The 25,440-nt window shown below is 34.0% G+C and overlaps 4 protein-coding genes across 5 annotated transcripts; 2 read left to right on the plus strand and 2 right to left on the minus strand.

The window, feature by feature from the left end:
• Positions 1–477: 477 nt before the first annotated feature.
• LOC144562110 (cytochrome P450 family protein) lies at positions 478–2,971 on the plus strand. The gene is made up of 2 exons (XM_078311272.1): positions 478–655; positions 1,753–2,971. Exon 2 carries the CDS (start codon positions 1,786–1,788, stop codon positions 2,803–2,805), a length of 1,020 nt encoding a protein of 339 aa, XP_078167398.1. The 5' UTR covers positions 478–655; positions 1,753–1,785; the 3' UTR covers positions 2,806–2,971.
• Positions 2,972–8,499: 5,528 nt separating this feature from the next.
• LOC144561695 (vesicle-associated protein 1-2-like) lies at positions 8,500–13,633 on the plus strand. 2 transcript variants are annotated; one of them, XM_078310749.1, is made up of 8 exons: positions 8,500–8,715; positions 8,822–8,892; positions 9,022–9,103; positions 9,187–9,302; positions 9,756–9,920; positions 10,014–10,073; positions 13,009–13,083; positions 13,300–13,633. In XM_078310749.1, the coding sequence occupies exons 1-8, from the start codon at positions 8,661–8,663 to the stop codon at positions 13,405–13,407; spliced, it is 732 nt and encodes a 243-aa protein (XP_078166875.1). In that variant the 5' UTR covers positions 8,500–8,660; the 3' UTR covers positions 13,408–13,633. The 2 variants fall into 2 exon arrangements, with proteins under 2 accessions (XP_078166875.1, XP_078166876.1); XM_078310750.1 differs by lacking the exon at positions 10,014–10,073.
• Positions 13,634–15,520: 1,887 nt separating this feature from the next.
• LOC144561788 (uncharacterized) lies at positions 15,521–18,231 on the minus strand. Its single transcript, XM_078310881.1, has 6 exons — positions 17,891–18,231; positions 16,935–17,042; positions 16,729–16,866; positions 16,569–16,629; positions 16,307–16,431; positions 15,521–15,953 (listed from the first exon to the last, which is right to left on the minus strand). The coding sequence occupies exons 1-6, from the start codon at positions 18,200–18,202 to the stop codon at positions 15,891–15,893; spliced, it is 807 nt and encodes a 268-aa protein (XP_078167007.1). The 5' UTR covers positions 18,203–18,231; the 3' UTR covers positions 15,521–15,890.
• A 503-nt stretch (positions 18,232–18,734) lies between these two features.
• On the minus strand, positions 18,735–22,377 carry LOC144561787 (putative LRR receptor-like serine/threonine-protein kinase At1g63430). Its single transcript, XM_078310880.1, has 13 exons — positions 22,127–22,377; positions 21,891–22,029; positions 21,697–21,768; positions 21,457–21,600; positions 21,234–21,362; positions 20,981–21,103; positions 20,830–20,894; positions 20,502–20,744; positions 20,200–20,408; positions 19,989–20,121; positions 19,758–19,915; positions 19,435–19,659; positions 18,735–19,355 (listed from the first exon to the last, which is right to left on the minus strand). Exons 1-13 carry the CDS (start codon positions 22,212–22,214, stop codon positions 19,113–19,115), a joined length of 1,971 nt encoding a protein of 656 aa, XP_078167006.1. The 5' UTR covers positions 22,215–22,377; the 3' UTR covers positions 18,735–19,112.
• Between the last annotated feature and the right edge of the window lie 3,063 nt (positions 22,378–25,440).

Here is a 25,440-nt window from a genome sequence, read left to right on the forward strand (position 1 = left end):
GGAGAACAAGATGAATGGTTCGGATCGACTGTTTGAACTTTGAAAATAAAAATATGTTCATTTTACAAATAGATCCTTATGTCCATAGAAGCATCACTAAAAAAAAAAAACACTATACAATTACTAATATATATATTACATGACAACAGCATTCGTTATGTTAATAATTTGAATTAAAATTTGATATGACAAAATGAATAACCTCCGGAGTCCGAATATGGGCCGTCAGGTTTTTTTCCTGCTGAATATGGGTTGTAGATTTTTTTATGATTGCAAATCCAGCCCATATATTGGTTCCCGACCTCATACTCCATTTTTCTCTTTTGTGAAACTCCGCATAAAATATCAATAGGTGCCCGTGCCCTCGTGCTCGGATTCGAATCTCCTAAAGTAACTCAAATTTTGAGTTGGATCCGGACTGTCCGAACAGAATCTGCACGAATATTGAAAGGACTCTTGAATTCTTTCTCGGCCAGATTAGTAGGATTATGATCGGACGGTCTGGATGCAAACTCAAATTTTGAGTTACATTGGGGGATCCAGACCTCGTATGCGAGGTTCTTTTCCCATTCAACTATTCCCACCTTTCTTTTCTTGTCGAAACACGGGAGCACACACGGAGCTGATGCGAAATTGAGCCAAGCTATTGTCTTTGGTAAGAAATTGCACTAATCTGCCTTTAATTTTTGAAATTGTAGTCTATTTTCATTTGCTGATATTTTTGAAGCGATGATCAAGCAGTACATGTACGTGTCGCTTGTTTTTTTGTCTCAAAGTACCCCTAAAGGAATCATTGTTGGATTTATTCCCCAACAATCGTTTCTTCATTTTCATTGATAGGATCGTTTAAAATCGAATCTTCTGTTACTTATTTGCATAATTATTTAGGTTTCCTGCTTTTATTTAATTATTACGGATTTCTGGCTATACTATCTGACTTCAAATCCTGAAACCATCCAAAATAGTGCTTCTGTTATTTGCACAGTAAATTCTCTTCTAATTTGTTATTTATTTGCTATAAGGATTGTCAGCATGTTTCTATCTGTACCAATCAGTTTGTACCAGTAATGATCTTTATGTATTGGCACTACCTGTGTGGTACTGGGGCTTCATTATTGGTTATTCTTCTGTGATTACTCAAATGAGATTAGAGCAATCCAATTTCCATATAAGGCTTATGTTCAGGTGGAAAATTGCATAAAATCTTTGTCATGAGCTTGTGTTGTCAGTACCTTGTCAACATCCTCACAAGCATATGAACTGGGGAGGACAATTGCCTCTATTACTCGTAATTATAGCACAATCAATTACTCGATAGTTAGTTGGCGAGAAGCAAAAGAAAAGGTAATGAAGATGAATGCTATCTAATTTTAAATTTTACCATAAATCTTGTGAAATTTTATCTTCATAACTTAACCAGTAACCAAACTATTCATAGGAGAATTTGTCTAGATAGGGATTTCACTGATTTTTTTGCCAAGTCCTTTAGGTCATTGTCTACTTTCTCGTCAGGGAGAGTATCTAATTTGGTTTGCGTGGTATTTTCAAGATATAACTTCCCATTCTTATTCTGGTATTCAAGAGCCTTTAAACTTTTGGTACTCTGAACAGTGTTTGTGCATAATACATAGACAGATGGCCAACTAAGTTGATTTTACAACTCTGATGTATAAAAAAACTGTTAATTTATGATTTTCATCTTTAATTTGTCATCTATTTATTAATGGCTAAATTCATTTCTCTTTCTTGTAGCCTACTGACAGATTCTCCCAGCTTAACAAATCAATGTCCACTCTAACCTTATCTTGCCTCCACATACCATCTTCAATTAAGAGAACTCGGCTTTACGGCATCAGTGTTGCAAAAGCACCTATATTCCCTCAGAAGAGGCCATTGCTTAAAAGCCTACATTTGCACTGCTCAAAGAACCTTACATTTGATTCTTCATTCCAATATGCCAAAGCTGAAGAGAGTTCCAATTCCATTATTAAAGGAAATGACATAGTCGATGCAATAGACACAGAAGAGGCACCCCAAATTGCTGTTCATAGCAAATCAGGCGAAAATTTCGTGGAACTGAACAGAGATGAGTCCTTCTCCTTGAACAGTCAGACAGAATCCTTCTCCTCGAGTAGTCAGACGTTCATTAAATGGCCGATGTGGCTTTTCGGACCTTTGATACTTCTCGCTACCGGCATGGTGCCGACCTTATGGCTACCTTTGTCTTCTGTCTTCCTGGGCCCGAATGTCGCAGGTCTTCTTTCCCTTGTTGGGCTTGATTGTATATTTAACATGGGTGCAATGATATTTTTACTCATGGCTGATGCATGTGCCCGTGCAACTGAAACTTCTTGGGATCAAATAAGGCAAAATGTGCCTGGTAATTACAGGTTGTGGAATTGCGGAGCAAGCATAACAGGGTTTATTATACCTTTGTTGCTCCTATTTGCATATAGGAAGGGCACTCTGCAGCCGGGCTTGAGTTCCATCTCATTTCTGGTACTGGTGGGCCCGTACCTATTGCTACTCTCCATTCAGATGCTGACAGAGGCATTGACATGGTACTGGAGATCTCCAGCATGGCTCATTACACCTGTGGTTTATGAGGGATATAGGATTTTGCAATTGATGAGGGGAATTACATTGGCGGGTGAGGTAGGTGCACCAGTATGGATGGTTCAGACGCTCCGCGGGTTGGTCTCTTGGTGGGTTTTAGTGCTTGGGATTCAACTTATGCGTGTATCCTGGTTTGTTGGTTCAACTTCTCAGAATAAATCAGATGTCAGTGAGGGAACAAACATGTAATTTAACAGAAAGTCTTTAGTGAAAATGTATAGAAATTGAATCTCTTAGCACTTTGGTAGTACATAGTAATAGTGACATGAAAGATTAGCTTTTATTTCCCCTCTACGCTTCTATTTGGTGCAGTTGTGCAGACAATATTCTTTGGAAAAATCAATTATTTGATATAGTTTCAGCTAGTCTTATAGTTGGTTGAAGAAACTAATTCTGAAGTTATTGCTAAAGTTCTGGAATGGCATGTGCTTGACAGAGCTTATTGAATCCTCCTTAATGGTTGGTAGGTAGTAAATGATAACTATATTTCACAAAGAATCAAAAGAAAGCCTTTTGTAGTATGTATTCTTCTTAATTGATAAATTACTGATGTGTGAATCTGATAATACACATCAAACGAACCATGGAATCTTGTTTAAGAAATTTTTCTTAATTAATTAATTACTGATGTGGTCCGTATAGAAAAGCCTGTGCCTCACCTTGTTGTGCGCATGTGTACCTAAAGGACTTTTTTCTTATTAAACAAAAAAGAAAGACAACTTTATTGTGCATAAGCCAATAAGTTAATTCTTAATAAATTTCTAACAAAGGAAGTGTTGGACTCATCATTACATTAGTGACCAGATTTCCGACTGTAATTAGTGTCAATATATTCGAATTACTTTTGAATTTGAAGTACGAATATTTGTTTCATATAAGCTATGAACATTACAATTTTCTTATTTCTTTTGTACAAAAATCATTGTTTTGTCAATATGCTATCATTGCCAATCTCCAAATTCCAGAGTTTAAACAAAATTATTTTTCATGTATATGTCTAGCCTTGTAAAATATGACAGCAAAATTACAAGAAAACTCTTTTAATGACATGCAGTGTGAGTCTCTATGTCGTCATGGGCTATTTGTGGCATATTGTAGCCGCATTTGTAAATTCTTTTAGCGAGGCATGTAAATGCCTTGAAAAATGAAACTGGACTATGGAGGCGAATGATCTGACAAAAATTAATAGTTAGTTCATTCGATTTCCCAAATCGGAAGCCGGGCAAACTTTTATTTCACATGACATCAGAATACAGTGACTTAATCCGAGGAAGGCTCCAGATTCGAATATTTTAGAATTAATTCTTATTTATAAAGCAACTTGTTATTCAACGCTGCACCTAACTCTGAGAACTACCACATCATCTCTCGAAACTTCAAGCCAACCTTACCTTTTCTTCTCATCTTCTCATCTAAATTTCTATATATATGTATATTCAGATTTCATGTGTTACTTTTCTCAAAAAAAAAAAAAAAAATTTCATGTGTTACTTATAGTGGCACAACACGTGTAATAGCTCGTTATTAATGCCTCTGGTGGGTGGCTGTACAGAAATGCATTAACACCCTGCTGTTTGGATGGAGAGTAGAGAAAGGAAGGGATAACGAATAGAAAGGAAGGGAATGAAATATAAATAAAGATTAACATATTTAATTTTTTCGTGTTTGAATGATTAATGAGATAATATAAATTTAATTTTTTTTTTCGTCTTATTTATTGTTTAGTTAATTAAAAATTTAGAAAGTTAATAAAAAATTCGGTAGTTGTTCTAGGTTTGTGACAAAAAAACTTGTATAAAAAATATATTAGTAATATAGGTTGGACATTTGTGTTTATTTTTTTTTAAATATTTGCAACAAAATTTATTTTCATCCGTTACACCTCAAATTGGGAGGGAAATTAATTATATTAATTACAATAATACAAGGTTAAACTTTTCATCTCCTGTATCCTTCACCTCCGACATAATTTTATCAACTAAACACAATTTGACAAAAAAAAAAAATTTCTTTCCATTTCCTCCCTTTACTCTCCATCCAAACAAGGTGTAAAGGGAAATTCAACTTTTCTTACCATCTCCATTGGCTCCCTGACTCCCTGTCTTGATCCGTCTCTGTTGCTAACTTGCTATCCATCAGCAGATCAGATTTTGATGGATCACATTTTTTTTTGTTAGTATCAAGTGAGAATTATTTATTTTTAATAAGTGTATTGAATTTCGAACATATTTTAGAGATGAAAAACAGTACCTAAATTATTAGGTCAGATGTAGTTTTCAATTTAAATTAAATATTTTATTTTATTTTTACAGGATATTTGTCAATTTTAAATCAGACGTATCAAAATTTCAACACTAAATTGTACTTATTAAATATTGTGAAGAGCAGCATAAACATTTTCTCGTACCTAAATTTGTTCCTCATGGACACTGAGAAATTGGGAATAATAACAAATTTTGGCTCGTCATTTCGGAGTTCGGACAATTTTTTTTTGTATCGGCCTACATTGAAATACCCTATATTGTTGTAGTATGTTTTAATCTAGATCGTTCGTTCGATGTTGGATGGATTGGATATAACTGTAATATGTTTTAACTATATTGTAGCATTTTTTTTTTTTTTAAAGCTTGGTGGTGGCGATAGTTGCATTTATGGAATTAGATTTTTATGAGATTTAATTACACTAAGACGAGTTTGTTTTGTTTCTATTCACAGACGGTAGGATTTAAGCTTTAGTTTTCTCAAATAAAAGATGCGATCGAATTTGATCAGATAATTGTTCATCGCTTTTATGTAAAATATATAGAAATTAAAAAGAATCGAGTCTTATATCACATTATCTTTAATATAATTTTTTAGTTATATCACATTATCTTTGATTTTATCCGTTTGATTTTGTTTCTCTTCTCATCTATTTTATTTTTTAGTTATAAATCGAGTCTTTAAAAATCCTTCTATTTCCATTTAAAAACAAAATCCTTCTATTTAATACCGAATTCTATTCACACAAAAAATACCAAGATCACTTACAGGTCTTAAGAGGGTCAGGAAAGGCCTCCAATCCACTTTTTAAGTTTTTGATAACTAATGCTTTAAAAGATGTCGAAAATTTTATATATACATTAAAAATGGGAATCAAATCATTTGACCAATTTTTATTTTGATAATTTTAACAATTTTAAATCCAGACATTAAGTGACTACTTGAAATTTCAATGTTTGAAAATTAGAGGTCCTTGATATAACATCAAACAATACTTAAACTGTATGAATATTGTTGAACTTCTATATATACAATAACACACTTATATATCTTTTTTTTTTTTGAATATATTGTCATTCGTCAAAGTAGCCGTTATCCAGTTATCCTTCCTCTTATTAAATATATCAAGGGAAAATTGTGAGATTACCACTACAAAACCTTGAAATTGTGATATTGCCACTACAAACTTCAAAATTGTGAGATTGCCACTACAAAACCTCTTAAATTGTGAGATTGCCATTATGATACAATTCTTATACATTTTTTATTAAAAATAATATGAAAAATTCTGTTTTAAATACGTATTTTTGTATTTCCAATTTTACCCTTCATACAATTAATTTGTTATTTTCCACCGCATGCCTCCAGTTCAAATTCACCTCCTCTTCAAATCGTTTCTCCGTGCTTCTCCGTGCCATTCCTCCTCTTCAATCCAGGCGAGAGGAGGAGGCGATTTGAGGATATCTGCGATTTGAGGGTTGATGAAGGGTATTTGCGATTTGAGTCGTCCGTTTTATCTGCGATTTGAGTCGTCTCCCTGGCGAGATGTTGATGAACGGAATAAAGCTAGGGTTTGTGAGTTTAGCAGTGTAAGCCTCGTTTCCCTGGCGAAAGAGTATGGTTCCTGTGTTTTTCTGAAGAGGGGTATTTTAGTCATTTTTTATTTTTATTTATTAACAAAATTAATACAGTATTAATGACAATCTCATAATTTAAGAGGTTTTGTAGTGGCAATCTCACAATTTTGAAGTTTGTAGTAATAATCTCACAATTTTAAGATTTTGTAGTGACAATCACACAATTTTCCCATATATCAATTGGTCTCTACACTCTTTACATTTATTTTCGGAAGGTATAAGAAAATTAATAATTCATAAAGATGGTTGAGCTCCAAAACCTCTAAGACATGTCAAGTCATCAAGAAATTCCAATTATCGGATCAACCATTGATTATTGTCAAATTTAATCATATGATTTAAACATTATTTAATTTGACAATAATAAATATTCATCAATGTAGGAGGTGTACTCAATTCAATGTAAGAAAACTAGTTACTTTGTAATGCGATCATAAAAAAGAATTTCTATATTTTTTGGCATTGCAATTTCTGTAATATTTATTTTTATTTAAAATTATAATTTCTCTTCATTACATATGTTTTAATTTTCGAACAAAAGTTTGAAAAATAGTCATAGTTTTCTTAACATTTACGTCAGTTCCAGATATATTAGTCAAATTACGCTACTAATCTTTTTTAAAATTCTGACCGTTTGACGCTGATCCGGATTGTTCATTTTGGACAACCAACCATCGCCAACCTCGCGTCTCTTAATTTAATAAGAGACATGCCTTAACTTAGCAACTGGATCAAGTCAGTGAGGATCAACATTGTTATTAAAAAAATGCTGTTATGGGACATTCCCCACCAGGCCACCGCAATTCTCTTTCCTCAAAAAAAAAAAAAAATTCTCTTTCCACCAGTGCAATCCAGTTGTACTGACAATTTTGAATTGTTTCAAGCAGAAGTAGATCTGAATTATTCATTTAAATTGTACGGTACAGATCATGCCTAGTTGGGTCAACCTCTAAACCCGAAATTTTAATTAATACAATTAAAAAAAATACACCACTAAAATTGAAGAATTCGAAAAATACCAGGGCCTCCAATTCAATCTGCGGCCCTGATATTTTCGAATTTTCGATAATTTCTGGTTCTTGCTTTTTTTTTTTTTTTTTTACAGTGGTATTAGTAAAAGTTTCGGCCTCTAAACTGTTTAATATGATACAGGATTAAATTAAATATCAGTGGTTAGATCTCAATCAAACTGTTCAAATCTTTTTGAATCTTTGCAACTATATTATACAACTGGAGAGAATCTACATCCCAAATGAATGCCTCGTCTGTTCTCTCTCTATCAGCGTGCGACATACTATCTTCTCTCCATTCTCTACCAACATATGTTCAAACAGTATTTACGCCGTTCTATGCCAGCGCTACAAGATAAGTAGATCTCGTGCCACCACTTGATTCCACTTTTGCTGTCATGGATTACTTTTAAACAAATTGCTTGTTGAAAAATACTATTTCCTTGATGAATGATGAGAAATTGAGAACGAATTAGATTCTTTTTTTTTTAAATTCAACTCACGAATTTCAACAATTTTTTAAACAGCCGTGGCAAAAATTCCGTAATGTACATAAACATAGCACGAGACAGATTAAATTAATTAATTAATCATAACGACACAAAAACTTAAGCACCACAATAATCTAATATTTGTCATCTGAAGCTACGCTTTAATAATCAGCGGGATGAATGACTGCGTACTGACAGTCAATTATACTGAGCTAATTACGTCACAAAAGACGTTTGAAATTTCCAAAGAGGCGTGTATTAATTACTAATTTGAGAAAAATTTAATTAAGGAAAGAATTTGAACAATACCCATTCGCCTGAGTCAGCAACTCTGAGTGAACTTCAATTTTGAGTTGAACTCGAACCGTCCGATCAGAATCCGGACCAACACTGGTCCCTTAATATTCGTGTCAGAACAGATCGTACGGTCAAGATCCAAACTCAAAATTTCAGTTACTTTAAAGGGTTAGGAATTCTTCTCTTGGCTTGCCTTACCTTTCCTCTCTCTCCCTTCTCTACTTCACACGTACCACCACCACTACCATCATTACTTTTCCTCATCACTGGAAAACGACTTACCAGCAAACTCTACGCCCAGATTTCTCCTCTTCTTTCTAATTATTCCCTGAATTTAGATTTTGAAAATGAGCACTGGAAGCGGTCTTCTTGAAATCGATCCCCTCGAGCTTAAATTCCCTTGTAAGTTTGAAAATTACAATTTTCTCTAATTTAGAGTTGCTTTTTGCTCTCCCTTCGTCGTTTTGATTTAATTCGTTTTTTTTTTTTTCGGTATTAAAACCGACAGTCGAATTGAAGAAGCAGATCTCGTGTTCTCTTCAGCTATCCAACAAAACTGATGAATATATCGCTTTCAAGGTATCAACTTTTTTTTGTGATTATTTTTTGTTTTATTCGAGAATACTTGTTGAAGTACGGAACCCTAGAAAATTTGATAAAGGGAAGAGACCTCTTTTAGTATTTATTTACAAGCTATTTTTATTTTAGGTTAAAACTACAAGCCCAAAGAAGTACTGTGTTAGACCTAATTCTGGAATCGTGCCTCCACGATCTACAGCCGATGTTGTAGGTAAGTTGAATATTTTTATTTTTCAAAAGTTTTGCCTCCTTTTTTTTACCAGTGATTAATTAGGGGAGGTTTGCTTTGTGCAGTTACTATGCAAGCTCAGAAAGAGGCACCACCTGACATGCAATGCAAGGATAAATTTCTTGTGCAGAGTGTTATTGTAAATGAAGGTGCCAATGCCAAGGAAATAACTCCAGAGATGGTAACCAATCCCTCCGTTTAACCAACTATCTATTAATTAGCAGTGAATTTGAATACTTGCCTAAGAGTTCATCTTACAATCCGCCACTTCAATTCGTTAAATATAAATTGAGTCTTTAGTCTTATAAATCCATATAAGGTACTGTCTTCTTGGTTTATTAGAATAGCATAGAGTTTATAATTGCTAGCTAATTCTCCCTGTAGAATTGCAAATTTGGAGTTTAAATTTGTATTAACCCAACATAGAGAGACATGCAGACTGATGCAAATTCCAAAAGAAGGCTCATTTTGCAAAAGGTTGATCCTTGCAGATTTTATGGCAAGTCCCAATTTATTGTCTACCTGTGGTTATTCTGTAACCAATTTTGACCCAAACAACCTGATATTTAAGATAAGGGGCAGTTAAAGTCCCAAAACTGTGAAAAGTTTAACGAAGTGGCTTTCTTTTGTATAGTTCTCTAAAGAATCAGGAAATGTGGTCGATGAAGTAAAATTGAGGGTTGCTTATGTCCCGCCACCTCAGCCACCATCACCAGTGCACGAAGGATCTGAGGAGGGCTCATCACCGAGGGGATCCCTGTCTGACAATGGAAATTTGACTGCTACCGAATTTATGAGTGTTAGTACTCTTTTTGTTTTTACAATTATTTTTCATTTGCTTATGACTTGTGTTGTCTAGATGATTGTTTGGTGACTATTTGAACATTTTCAGGCAACAAAAGCGTACTCTGAACAGAAATCTGACACAGAACAAGACATTCAGAGTTCTGAGGTGAGTCATATGAACTCAAACCTTTTCTTGGCGTTTCTCTAGCATTTGAGTTATAATAACCTAACTTGTTTTGATAAATTGTCAATTGCTCAATGATGTTTTGTGTGGACTGTTCATAATATTAGTCCTGGTAATTAATAGGCATATATTCATGTATGAACATGTCCATTTTATAGAAAAAATGAAGTCAATGCACTTGCAAAGAAAATGACATCAGTTAAGATTTCTCCTGGAAGTTACCATAAATTTTGTATGGTCAATTAATTCAACTAAAGTATAATGTTTTCTAATCTCATGATATGATGAAATTTCTTAGTATTGCATTTATCCAATGGTATTTTTTGCATTTTTTTAATACGTCATTTTCCTTTTGGAAGTCTTCAAGTAGAGAATTGTCTTATGTCTGAGTCAACTTGAAATTATGGGCCCATCTGTTATTATTATTTTTGTTTTCTTATTCGGGTTGTACCTGTTCGGCAGTGCTTCCTTAGAGCTCCTTTAGTCTTAATCTCTCTTAAGTCTGCCGAACGGTTCCTCCTTTGACTAGATTAAAGACCTCCTTAGCTAAGCCGTCCTCCCCCCTTCCTTAAGAAATCGATCTCCTTTGCGTCTCCTTAGAGCCCAAAAAGGTACTTTTTTTTTACCATTTTACCCCCAACTAAGGAGCTCCTTTAGCGTTCTTTTATTTTTTTAATATTTTCTTCGTTACTCTTCTTTCTTCTTTGAACGCATCCCGAGGCGCAAGAAGAGAAAAGTTCGTTTCTACCTCGCTTCTGTCGCGAGCTTGCCGGCGACAAACTAATTTGATTCGATTGTATAGAGAGCTTCACACTGAGACACTATCGATAGAGATCCAATTTAATGGGTTTTCGTTGCCTCGTTTTAGTTCCTCGCGGCTTTCCCTTTCTCGAATCAAACCATTTACTTGCTAAAATGCCTATCCAGTGGGTTACGATTATGATTTGGACCCTTTTATTCATGTCCTTTCGCTCGCCAACACCAGATGAGAAGAAGAGGAAGTGAGCTTTTCTTCCAGTCCAGTAAAGCCAATGTCTGAAAGTCAAGATTAGGCAAGATTTCATCAACAGTCGATTACTGATGTGTTTTGCATTTTTCTAAATTACAAGGCAGTTCAGTGAGCTTCATATTTCCTTCATTTTTTCTAGTTGACATTCACTTTGATGATTTTTGTCCAATTTCTTAATTTTGTCCAATAATTTCTCATTATAAATTACAAGTTTTGCTGTCAGTTTCAATAAAAATACGGAAACTTTTGTCAATTTTCTGCAACTTTGAATTTGGACTGATTTCTCATGACCGACTGGTACATTGTACCGGCTTGAGTTCCTCACAGCAATTTGGCCTCCTGTTTCTGTCTGGTAAACAATAATGAATAGTTGATGTTTATTGATAATCATTGGTTCAATTACATGATTTACCGAGGTTTATATAGGCTAATTAGCCATTGTCCATTCCTAAATTACAATAGAGCTGCTGCACTTTCTTCATTTGATTGCTTCATTATCCTTGTCTAAAATGTTCATTTAATGCACTGTACCAGTACCAGGTTTGATACCTTGTACCAGATTTGATGCACGTACCAAGTTTCATATATTTTGAGATACGGCTAATACTGTTAACAGATTTGTCCGATATATTAAATTGTTCTGTAATTTAAATTTTCTTAATTTGATATGTTACAGAACTTGCCCTATATATATATATATATATATATATATATTCGTGAGCTTTGGTGCTACCAATTTGTTTTTCAATTTTCAAAGTTCAAAATGTCGATCCGAACTGTTCATGTTGATCTCTATATTAAAATGTGCTTGGAGACCAAATTTTATATTTTTCTGAATTTTTTTACTATTTATTAAGCTACTTTGAAAATCGCTGATCCAACGGTGGCTTAACAAAACAGTAAAATCAGAAGCCACCGTTGGATCAGCAATTTTCAAAGTGGCTTAATAAATAGTAAAAAAAATTCAGAAAAATGTAAAATTTGGTCTCCAAGCACATTTTAATATAGAGATCAACTTGAACGGTTCGGATCGATATTTTGAACTTTGAAAATTGAAAAACGAATTGGTAGCACCAAAGCTCAGGAACTACCACTTTGATCTTAGCCAACCTCTACATATATAAATTTGTTTCATGTATTAACTATTAATTTTAGATAATTTTAATTATTTTCACTAAAATGTGTGTAATTATCATTATCTTTGTTTGTTGTATTAATTATATTAAATGGCAAGAAAAATGTAGAAGATGAGGGTATTTAGGTCTTTACATACTAAAATATATATTTTACTTGTACTAAGTTTCCATTTTTAATCCTATAATTTTACCGAACAAGTGCTCCTTAGCAAGGATTAAATTTTTAATCTCCACCCTCCTAAGGAGAGCTGCCGAACACCCCCGTTGTGTGAATGAACTAGGGCTTATTTAATAACTGAAACTCAGGCAACAAGGTCTATGAGAGAATATTATTATTATTATTATTATTTTTATGAAAGCTCATAGGCAAGAGAATCTTATTATTAATTGTTTATCAGCTGTAGCAAAATCTAGTTCTTTTTGCCACTAATAGGGGTCCTAGTCTGCTATTATCAAGGGACGAAAAAGAGGGCCCTCCATTTTATGTCCGATTGGATCAGATCAACTGATGATTTTCAAGGGGGTCTCTTGATGTGATCTGATCTGTTTGTTCCAGATTAGACGGACCAGACATGAAAAGGAGAGTCTCTTGATGTGATCTGATCCGTTGTTCTAGATTATTAGATGGACCAGACATGAAAAACAGGGCTTCCTTTTTTATGCCTTGAGTAACAGGGGAAAGGAATCCCAGTAATAGGGCATTTGTCATGCCTCATCATTTCCTAAAACAAATGATTACTTGCGTTGACTTTTACTTTTTATTTCTTAACAGCCAGCTTTAATTTCGAGATTGACTGAGGAAAAGAATTCTATTGTTCAGCAAAACAACAAGCTTCGGCAGGAGTTGGTCAGTGCCTATTATTTCATTTTCTCTGCGGAATAATTAAAGCAACATGAAATTGCAAATGAATATGAAAAATTCTGATTGTTTAAGTGCTCCGGTCCTTTCCTGATTTTGACCAAGTCAAGTAGTATTTGTGTCAAATATTTGCCCTTAGAACAACTCTAGCAAACCAAACTGCTACTTTCATATTAGTATGGTTTAACAAATTGTGAAATGCAGGAATCACTGAGACGGGAAGTGAGCAAGAAGCATATTGGTTTTCCTATAGCCATTGTGGCAGTGGTGGCCTTGCTAGGAATCCTTCTAGGCTATATTTTAAAGAAATAAATTGATGTGTTAACCCACTTCTTCCTCATTATTTGTAGTGCTTGATAAAGTGGTAGGGTTTAGAAGGGTTGCCTTATTCGTAATCTTCAAAATAGGTAGTTTAGCATGTGTTAATCGATAATGGATCTTAACACAAGCTGTGACTTCTCATGTTGTCAGTGTGATTATAACTAGAACCTCTTTTGGTTTGGATGTTTGATTTTTTTTGTGCACATTCAGTCAAAAAGATTTCTTCAGTACAAAACTTCCCAGAATTTTGTATCAATTGTTTGTGTGAATTGTTGGAAACTAATTTGGAACATCTGTCAGTCTGTATTGACTGACTTTTTTATTTGCATTATTCTCGCTGATACATTTAACTATGATATGGATATACGAAGAATGCGTATCCTCTGCATTAACTCAAAAAAGAATATTTTAAGTTACTGAATTTCAACCGTCTGATTTTAAACGGAGCCAATCTGGCCTCTGCTTATGATATAGAAGGCTCTTTAATATTAGTGCGGATCTAATATGCATGAATCTTAAAGGATATCGGATGGTTAGGATTCATTAACTCAAAAGATTCCCAGGTACCTGAGGTACAATTAATAAAAATGGACGGCCCCGGTGAATTCCATTCAGGTTAAACTCAATCCGGTAGCTGTTGAGGCTATAGGGGGGTGCTTTGAGATTCGTGCCAAGTGAAATGAATGGTCCAGATTCACCACTTGCACCTCAGGTACCTGGGACTGAGGACTTGCAAGCTGAAATGCTGGTATAGGACGTGCCAAAGTGCTGGTTTAATTTGCTAGAATATTTGTTGAGACTAATGCAATATTCCGATTAAGGCAACATTGCAAATAGTAGATTGCGATGTTAAAAAGATGAGTGAGGTCATGGTACTATGTATTATGTATTGTACAGTGTAGATTGATCCATATTATAAATCAATATATCTATTTTTAAAATTCAAATAGTTGATATGAACTATTTAATATGATTTTCATGTGAAATTGTACAATTATATTTTTTAGAAACCTTTTACTAATATTTTTAAATATTTTATAAAATATTGTAAAATCTGAGCTACATTTTCGTATGAAAATCACATTAAAAAGTTTAGATTAACTGTTTCAACTTTAAAAATAGAAATATTAATTTATAGTACAAATCAATATGCACTATGCATAATACCGCAACCTTACTCTAAAATATAGAAATATATATACTTGTCACTGAAATTAGATAGGATTTGTTGTTTCAGCATGTCCTTTTATGTCTTGGCATTTTTTACCAAAAGTTGCTGAATAAGCGATTACAAGTTTTTATTTATTTATTTTTTTTCTGGTCACTCAAAGAGTGAATATGTTGCATAAAACAAGTTTTGGTTACATGTAATTGTGTGAAACCATTAGAAAATTAACTGGTTTAAATAAGCTAGCAACCGTTGAAAAAGGTTATTTAGGTTGACGTTTCCCTTGTTGTCAAAACTGACAAGTGCTCTGTATCATGTCCCTTGGCAGTCGGACATTGGTAGAATTTAACAGCTAAGCAAGGTATTTACTAGAGCAAAAGAAGTCAGACAACTGTCCCCTCTGAGTAAATCATCTCAATTGTAGAACCAGTAAAACACATTTAACAAATATTGGAAAAAAAAAAGAACAGGACCATCAAGTTGAATCAAATTATTTGCATTTTGCACTAATTAGATTAATTCCATATCAAAAAATGGTTGTTCAAGACTTTAGGTTAGGGAGCATAATCATTTGTTCTTTGCTTTAAACATTAGCAAGTTACTTTGGATTCTTACCAGGTATTGGCATCAATGGTCCTCGAATAATCAAGACTCTTAGTGTAACATAAAGGTGTTGCCAATCTGGTTATGCTCCCTAAAGTAACTTGCTAATGTTAGCAAGTTACACTAAGAATCAGTGTAACTCCCTAAACGTTAGCAACTTTGCTTTAAACATTACTTTTGATTCTTAGTGTAACTTTGCTTTAAACATTAGCAAGGTCCTCGAAGATTCCTGAAAAATCAAAGGACCAATTTCCAAATTTCCAATATTGGCATCAATGGCTCTGACGCTCTGTTGCCAAAGCAATTGTTGTCTGTTGAGGTCTGAGCAAGAAATGCAGGAGGAAACTGATATCCACTTCAAGTGATGTTATTTTCATTACAAGCCAGTCGTGCAAGAATTTGAAAAGCAATAACACGTCAATGTCTGTACTAGTACAGCAACCATGGAAAACAAAATGAAATTTCCCTAGTGTACACAAGTACTGATGTTTCTAAGCTGACTATACTACTTTACACAAGTCAATGTGGAGATTTCTTCGTATTTTGGAAATTTACCGATTTAAGCAACTTACATTTTAATGGTCTCAACAAGAACCATTGATTACTCTGCAAGGAATATTTCTGTATCTACTTCTTTCGTTTTCCATGTTGCGAACTGCCAACAATTTATTGACACCAAAAACTACATACTGGAATTCTGAAGTCACTCAGATTCTTGTAACATGTGACATCTAGAAACGATGGATCTGAAATCTTCCAAACTTAACTGCCAAAAGGAGCAAAATAGAAAGTCAGGCAGGGAACTATGACATGTACACTTATTAACTTAAATTTTCACGGAAATATGTCATAAGTCTTGCTCGGAAAATTAGCATTCTTTATTTATGTTAGTTTATAAAGATGTTTTTGAAACAGTAAAAATGAAGATCTGCCTAATTTATATTTCACATGTTTTTAAGAACTTAACCGCACGAAAACTCTCACAAAAGAAAGGAAAACAGCAGCAATAATTGTTCTGAAATACAAGTTCCTCAAATCCAATTATGAACTGGATTTCTGAAAACCATGAGAGTAATGCAGCAATTAATTTTGAAGATGTTTGGACATATCCAAGCAAACCTTTCTGTCTCCATCACTGTCAAAGCAATGAACCATTTTAGAAATTTCATCATCAGTCCAAGTAAAATCATGAGCGATGACCATCTTTTCTATGTCATATGCTGTGATATACCCTTTTCCCACTTCTGCACATCAAATTCCGACAAATTAAAAATAGATATAGGACAGAATTATTTGATTTTAACAGAGAAAAGAAGAATATCAGCTAAAGGGTGTGATTTTAACAGAGAAAAGAAGAATATCAGCTAAAGGGTGAAGTTACCATCAAAGGAGAAGAAAAAAGCTATCACCTCATCTTCACTGAGCTGTATCCTACTCTTGTTCTGAGAAAAGGGAAAAAAAAGGAGGAACACAGAAATAAGGAAAAGAGGGGAAACAAAGACATGTGCAAAGAAATGAAGTTTATGACTAAAAAGACAGACCGTCTTCTTATTTATTTTTTTGCACACAGATTCCTCTTTGGAATTTGAATTATTCATCCTGACCCGACCTGCCTTATTTTGTATTTCCACTCCACCATTTTTGTTCTCCACAGATTCTCCCAATGATAGAGCAATGGCCTGAAATGAATCGAAGGTGTTTAAAGATACATTTTGCTACAGTGGCATTTCTTAATTTCAAATATTACCTTTGCTAAGGCTATATCATCATTGATGAAATCACCATCTTTTCTCCCTAGTTTCAAGTGGGAAACCTTAGACAGTTTGTACTCATTCGAAGAAATACCACTCTTTCCCTGCAGGATCATTATGGATCAGTAAATAGCATCAAACCTGGATGAGTAGTGAAGAAGAAATAGCTATAGTGTTAATACATTTTTAAAAATAAATCAATGTCATCTACACCTTGAAAATGTAGCAGAGTAAAAACTAGCTAAGTGTTAATTATGGAACTTTTGGGGCCCTTTTTATATAATATGCATAGTACTGATGTTCCCTGAATTCTTTGAAAAATGGCAGGCAAAGTGAGTACTGTTGTTCCAAAGTTGGCTCTGTGTGCTAACTCCAAAAAAATTTCCTTATTTTTTTTGGAAGAAGGCAAGATGCCCGTTTCATTGAATGACCAGAGTTCCAAACTAAAGCATTCAAATTAACTATTTGCCTACCTCAATCCTAATAAAAAAACACTTTGGAAAATAGATCTCAGCATGCACACACCCGCTTCATTGACGGTACACTCAACAGTTTATTTCTACCCATACCATTTGCTGGTACAAGAGCAACATATCAAATGTGCCAATATCAGCTACACATTCCCATCCTTGACATTTCACATTTTTAAGCACAAAATCCCTTTGACTGTAAAACTTACTACTAACTAATCACATATGCATATACCAGAGATTATTCCACCTTAGGACATAGCAAAAACCCAAAAAAAAAAAATGTTCAACTTCTTAAAAATAGCAATAGAGGATGAATTTTTTTTTTGTTAGATTGAAGATAATGGGGTTCTTATGATCAAGGGCTTTCAAGATTTTGGGATGCAACTGCATTGTAGTTAGGGGGTGTTTTAGGATGCTAATAAAGTTTTCCCTTTGATCCTTTTGTTTTCCCTAATATATCCATTTAATAAGGAACGCACCTTTCTTCTAGAGCTGGAAGTACAAAGCATCTCTTCTTCTCTCGAACGGTTCTCTATAAGTTCCTCCTCCTCTTCATCATCCTCATCGGACGGTTGGTATTCTTCTTCCTCATCAGCCTTTGTCTTCTTCTTCTTCCTCTTATTAGGCGCCGTCCTAGTGCTCGTGCTCGCGCTCTTTGAGAGGTCGCTATGGAAGGAAGATACAAGGCCAGGAAGGCCCAGTGCTTCCAATCGCGCCTTGTTCTCCCTGATTCGCAAAAGGCGCTGTTTTTCGTACTCCGTCATGGCTTCTCCTTCTTTGTCGTTTCCCATCCCACATTCCCACCAGGAAGAGGCGCGAGGGCAAACTAGGAAATTATATATTGGAGGTGCTATAGCCTGTAGGATGGTTATTGGGCTCTAATTGGAGGCCTAGTTTTAGATGTGAGAAAGTAAATGGGCCTTCGGGATGAACGCAGCTCAGCCTTAGCATGCATATTCTCATATGCAAAACCGTTTGCAAAATAAATTCCAGTTTTAATGAAATATTGATTGTAAAAAAAAAATAAAAATAGAAGAAGATAGTTTTCCACTAGATTGTAATTCCGAATTAATTAGGAGAGAAAGCATCAGCTAATCTTAATTTAGTATGACGCTGGCATCCATTCAAAGAACAGATACCAGTGATCTCATCATCTGAAGCATGCGAAAGACTATGGAAATTAAATAATATGGTTTTACAATACAAGTTAGAACCTCAGTCTAGTATGACAACTCATGCGACAACTTGTGCATATTAAGATAATACAAAAAGTGAATTTGTATGTACACAATTGACGATCTCTCTAAACAAACACACAAAAAGTAAAGCTCACTTGCAGCCAGTGGCGGAGCTAAAAGGAACTCGGTGGGTTCAATCAACACGCACTGAATTTCTAAAAAAGTACCTTAAAATTATACAAAATTGAACTTCACTCAAAACTTTTTTTTTAATATATTTCTCCTTAGTTCATATCACTGATAAAAGGTTTTGGCTCCGTCATTGCTTGCAGCTTGTGTGATCCATTAACACTGTGCCAGCACTTCCACAACCGGGCCGACAACTCAAAACAAACAAATCAACCATCCAAGAAAGGTAGAAAAAGAAAAGAAGTCACTCAAGGGAAAGAAGGGGGAAGGCCTCCAAGTTGATATCTTTAGTGTAATTTACAATATGAAGCACAAGCAGGAAGCTGCACTAAAGCTATGAAATTTCAAGGTCAGCCCATGCCAAATTAGAATCCTTCAGTACCGCAGCCGTGGATGTGTCAATTCCTTCTTCCAACATAGCAGTTATTACTTGCATTGATGGCCTCTTTGTTTGTTCACTTTCCATACATTGACTCACCACATTGCATACTACTGAGAGGCTCTCCTTTTTCACATTTTTTAATTCGGGATCTAACAAATTGCTTCTTTCTTGTGGATCATCCAAATATTTCATAGCCTGCGTTAACAAAGTGAAAACAGTAAAAATACAGCCACACATAGTGAACATAGTGAAGATTTTGGGTGGAAATACTTACCCAATCAGCTAAGTAACCAGTCTCTTTGGAAAATGGAGGCCGTCCACTTATTAACTCTAGTAAGATGACACCGAACGAAAAGGTGTTAGCCTGAATATACATATTTCTTCTTTCATGAGAATCCATATAATTGTTAAATGAGTCGATTGAGCCCCTATCAAATACCGAAGCTGAGTCAATCCCTGGTTTTGCACTAAGGGACTTCCATCTCTCAAAATCTACTAGCTGCAATATCAAGTGTAATAAAAAAACATAACTAACCTCATCAAATACTGAAGCTATATAAAAATGATAATTTATATATCTTTTGGCTTGGTTAATACCTTAGGAAAAAAGTCTTCAGTCAGATATATAGAAGTTGAGGCCAATCCAGTCAGTGCAAAAGGAGGTTGAACCTCTGTATGTAAATATCTGAGGCCACGTGCTATACCAAGAGCAATTCTCATCCGTCTCTGCCATGTAAATTGGCACCCATCTCCATCTATGGAAAATTTTGGGGTCAAAATTCCTATTTTGTTAATTTACAGATTCGAAAGAGAGTGTTTTGCATTTACCATGGAGATGCTCGTATAAGGTTCCATTTGATGCATATTCAAAGACAAGCATCCTTGAGAATGGATCATACTCTTTGCAATACCCAATGAGCTTGGCTAAGTTTTCATGGTTCAACCTTGCCAAGTCTGACACCTGGAAAAAGTGAAATTTAATATCCAAATACCAGGTTCAAGGGTTTGCTTATTAGGTATAATGCATAAGCTATGTTACCTCTTTTTTGAAGTAATGCTCGAGATAACTAGTTGTCCAATAATTTCGCGAAACACAGAGTGAAACAACAGCAATTTCAGGCCCGTCCTTCATAGTTCCTTTGTAAATAACATTATCAGAAGAAGACCCAATAATATTGCTAAAATCTTCACAGGCTACTTCAAGCTCTTGCCGGCTTATTCTTGGCACATTCTCTAGCAAGCTTTCATCTACATGTTGAGAAGGCCAAAAGAGTCTGATGTATAATACTTGAGGAGAAAATAGTAAGTTTATACTTTATAGCAAGTTCAAAGACTACTTACCTATAGAAATAACAGGGTGGTCTTTCAAACTTGAGCTTCTCTTCCTCCATGGGATCGCAATGTTTCTTTTAGTTTTGTATCTTCTACAACAAGTGATTACACATATAATGATGAAAATAATAACAATGATTCCAGCGATTATCTCCAGGAAAAGAAGCCACCGCGGTTGTTCAAATTTTTTTCGCTTATGCCCTTCTTGGGTTCCCGCTTTTGGTCCTTTGTGGCCTTCTGGGCCAATGGTGCCTAAAATTACAATTTCAATAAATTATTCTGATGGGCTTAAGGTTTTTGTCATAATATTAAAATATTAAAGTTATAGCAACCCTACATTGATTGACAGAACGCTGTAGTTTCGCATTAGCATCATGTAAACAGTTGCCTTGAAAGTTAGATCTGTTAAAATTTAATTGCGCTAAAACATAATGAGGTCAGAAAGGGTAATTTATTTTATTGTACACAGTCAGTATCAAGTGGTTTACCTTGGAAGCCATCCTAAGCAAGATGGTATTTCACCCTCAAAGTAGTTATATGAGAAATTTGCATTGGCAAGCTGAGTTAGTTTGCATAAGCCAATTCTAATAGTGTTGTTATCTGATGAATTTCTGTAAAAGAAAGAATTCAAAATATTAGATTATATATCTTTGACCTGCCAAGCAACTAATGCAGTTGAACACATATAATAAACTCTTAATTAAGTTTCAAAAATGTTGATAAGAAAGTGCTGAAAGTTACGAATTAGAATTGTTATTTCCAGGAATGACTCCACTGAGCTTGTTGTTATCCAATCGTAGCTCGATTAGGCTCACTAAATTTCCCAGTACATCAGGAATTGTGCCAGTCAACTGATTTATATGAAGAAATCTGACCATATGATAGTCAACAATTAATGAAAAAACAAATAAATGTAGGGAAAGAAAGATAAATCAACTAAAACAAGTGGTCCAATAATTAATACATTTTTGAGATGCTGACCAAGTTTCCCAACTCAGAAGGGATAGGTCCTGTGAACCCATTCCTGCTCAAATCCAGGACTTGCAAATTCATCAACGTGCTGATTTCTTCCGGTATTGACCCGTAAAATAAATTACTGTCCAAAGAGCTGCAATTTTTTAAACAATAATATAAATTAAAAATCACATTTAAAAAAAACAATTGAATTGTGTAATTATCATGTTAAAATTTTTGAAAAACATACAGTTCTTGCAAGTAAGAAAGGGAGCTAATTTCAGGAGAAAGAAATCCTCTCAGGGACGAATTCGACAACTTCCTGCACAATTAAGGTAAAAAAACCTCAAAAAAGAATGAAATGCCACAGACCAATAAAATTACATCAATAGAACAGTTCAATTTAGGCATGTCTTTTGGAAGTAGAATTTAAGCATGTCTTACAGAGAAACCACACGATTGTCCGGATCAGAGCAACCTACACCAGACCACGCACAGGGATCGCCATCATGAGTGTTCCAATCAGATAATATGGAATAGGGATCTTCATATATTGCTCTTTTGAATGCACTCAGCGCATGAACTAGGAACCGTGAAAACGAAGGAAATTATCAACACCAACTTCCTAAATTGGCAAGAATATAAAGACTCGAGCTAGAAATCAAATAGAAACAGCTTACTCTCGTCAGAAAAGGACTGAACAGGTGAGAAGAGAAGCCACCATGAGAGTTGGAGGAGGAGGAGAGAGAAGCCAAGTAACCTCACCATATATCACACCGCCTTAGCTATAGCACTAACAGCTGGAACAATTTATTTCGCGTTTAGTGTACAAGCTGAGAAAAGCACGGAAAAGCAGAGAGGAAAGTAATGGTGGAGCAGGTAATCGCTATAGACTAGAGCAAGACAGAGAGAGATTTAAATGCGAACGGAAAGAAGTAAAGATGGCACGGAGTGTTTTAAGCTGGTCTCTGGAGGTGGAGCAGAAGATTAATGCTGCGCTGTGTGTCTGTGCGGAGAGGTGGAGGTAATTATTGTCTCAAATGTAATGCCATTTACTTTGTTTTTACGCCAGGAAATAGACTGCCCGCACCTGTTCCTGTAGACCATCATTGCTGATGAAACCGCGCAGTCTGTTACGAGTCCGTGTCCCCCCAGGTACCTGAATCCGTATTCTCAGGTATTACAGGTATTACAGAGGATAACCCTCACTTTACGGTTTGTGATTAAATCTCAACCGCCCCAGGTAACTGAATCCGTATCCTCTCAGGTATTACAGAGGATCATCTTCACTTTACGGTTTGAGATTAAATCTCAACCAGTTTGAGATTCAGGTCACTATAGAGAGCAGTATTTTTGGCTTTGAGATTCGTGCCAAGTTAAAAAGAACGATCCGGATCTAGTAATTGTAAAAGATTCCCTTATCAGGTATTGGAGAGCATGTGAATTCCAGGTAACTGACGTGCAATTGAAAAAAAATGGACAGTTCAGATTAATTCCATCCAAGCCAAACTCAATCCGGTAGCTTTGAGATTCGTGCCAAGTGAAACGAACGGTCCAGATTCATCATTTGCACCTGAGCGATACTGATTCGTCTGTTCCGCAACGCAGGCACATTGCGGATCAAAGTGAGTGACACCTGTCTAGATTAACTTCTTAATTTTAAATTAGGGCGAATAAGACAGATTCCTACATTCGAAGAATCTCTATTAATTTATGTACTTCTTCGTTAATGTAATTTTAATTTTGCTGATATGATAAAAAAATATTTTCAGAATTAGTAAAAACAACAATATTTGCAATAACAGAGATGAATATGCTCATATTAAATAATTACAAAATTTTATGAGACATTTTCAAATAAATTGATAATTTAGCAAGATGTGCAGTATAAGAAATTGTTAAATTTATGTGGCATTCTAAGGAATTTAAACATACTCCCTTCTTTATATTAAAACATTCATACAAACTCCAATTTTTTACAAAATAATCCTCAATGGTGGGTCACTTCTAGTGAAAAAAATGATATATTTCATTTTTTGAGAATTTATGCAAAATTAATTAATTTGACAGTTTTGAATCAATAGAATAATAATGACCAGATATGACTTATTAACATAAAAACTAAATTAGCATTGGTTTATGCTACTGAATAGCCAATAACTTGAATAAAATGGGTGTTTTGGTATTTTCAAAATAGAAATTGGATATCGAGTCCATATTATTTAATGAAAAAAAACTTGAATGGAAGAAGTATTTGAAATTGTTTCGGAAATATAGGGATATTTATTTAGCTTGAAAATGCAAAAAATGTTCATATTGTGGTGCAAATATAGGGAAACTTTTTGTACTATTTTCCATTTGAATATAAAGAATTAATATCCTACATGTCCTCAACTCTTTTAATATTTTACATTTCTTTCTCTACTCCTGTGTGTATCTTTTTTTTTTTTTGAAATCTTGATAGCGACTATGAAATATAATTTTCATTAAATAAAATATTACTCCTGTGTGTATCATAAATCTTCCGTATCTGATTTAATTGTTCGTCTTGGACATTTGCATAATTCGGTCATCTAAAAATATTGTGTTAGTTTTATCCTTTTGCCATATGTCTAAAACAAATTAATTAATTAATTTTTCTAAATTACGGATTTTTGCAAAACTTCGAGGTCACTAAAATTAGTCTAAATTAATGTTATCCAAGCGTCAAAATTATATATATCAACTAAACTGAGTCTAACTGAACAACTATGAAACTTCGCAAAACTAATGAAATAGAGAGTCAAATTAAGGCCTCACCAAACATCCAGACAAAATATTATAATATATAAACAAATAAAATAGTTTGGTGGCGGAAATTAACATTCTTTTTTTAATATATAAAAAAAAGGAGCGAGGGAGACAAAGCCGACATTTTTAAAAATACTCAATTAACTAAATCTTTTAATAATAATAACTAGATTTGAGTCAAATTAATAAAAATGCCCAAACCGTCAAGATTTTCTATGGTTTGGATTTTTTTTTTTGCAAAACAATTTTTTTTTGATTTTTTTTGTATTAAAATATTAGAAATATTAAATATATTTCTTTGAAAATAGATAAAATACAATATAATTTGATTTATTAGAAAGACTGTAACAAATAATGCGATCAACATTTTTCAGACTGGATTTTTCTCGGCTATAAGAAAAATTAATATATTTCTTTATGTATTATTGGAAAAATATAAAAATTCTGGGGTTTTGAGTTATTGATCCCGGTTCAAAAGTCACTTCTAGGTAATATAGAAAATATTGTGATCCTTCTAGTACATTTAATGTCTAAAAAGTTGTATCTATTTTTGAAAAAAGACAAAAACTTTAAATTATTTAATGATTGTTATTCAAAAAGAATTCTCAAAATAGTTACAACTTTTTAAAAATTAAATGTATTAGAAGGATCACAATATTTTCTATATTACCTATAAGTGACTTTTGAACCGGGATCAATAACTCAGAACCCCAACATTTTTATTTTTTTTTCCGATAACACATAAAGAAATATATTAATTTTTCTTACAGCCGCGAAAAATCCGGCCTGAAAAATGTTGATCGGGTTATTTGTTACAGTCTTTCTAATAAATTAAATTATATTATATTCCATCTATTTTTAAAGAAATATATTTAACATTTCTAATATTTTAATACAAAAAATAAAAAAATTTCTGTTTTGCAAAAAAAAAAAAATCCAAACCGTGGAAAATTTCCCCGGTTTGAGTATTTTTATTAATTTGACTCAAACCTAGTTATTATTATTAAAAGATTTAGTTAATTGAGTATTTTTAAAAATGTCGGGAGCCAAAGTGTCAAACTGATTTGGCAAAGAAATAAAAAAGAAAGAAAGTGAGCGGAACTTGGCTGTAAAACTAAAGTCCGGTTACTTTTTCTTTCATTATTTCAACTTTTGGAAACGTAAAGAGCCAAAATTTGTATTTATAGTATAAAAAAATAGATAA

Source organism: Carex rostrata, chromosome 11, assembly GCF_964058835.1.
Source record: "Carex rostrata chromosome 11, lpCarRost1.2, whole genome shotgun sequence".
Taxonomy (NCBI): Eukaryota; Viridiplantae; Streptophyta; class Magnoliopsida; order Poales; family Cyperaceae; genus Carex; species Carex rostrata.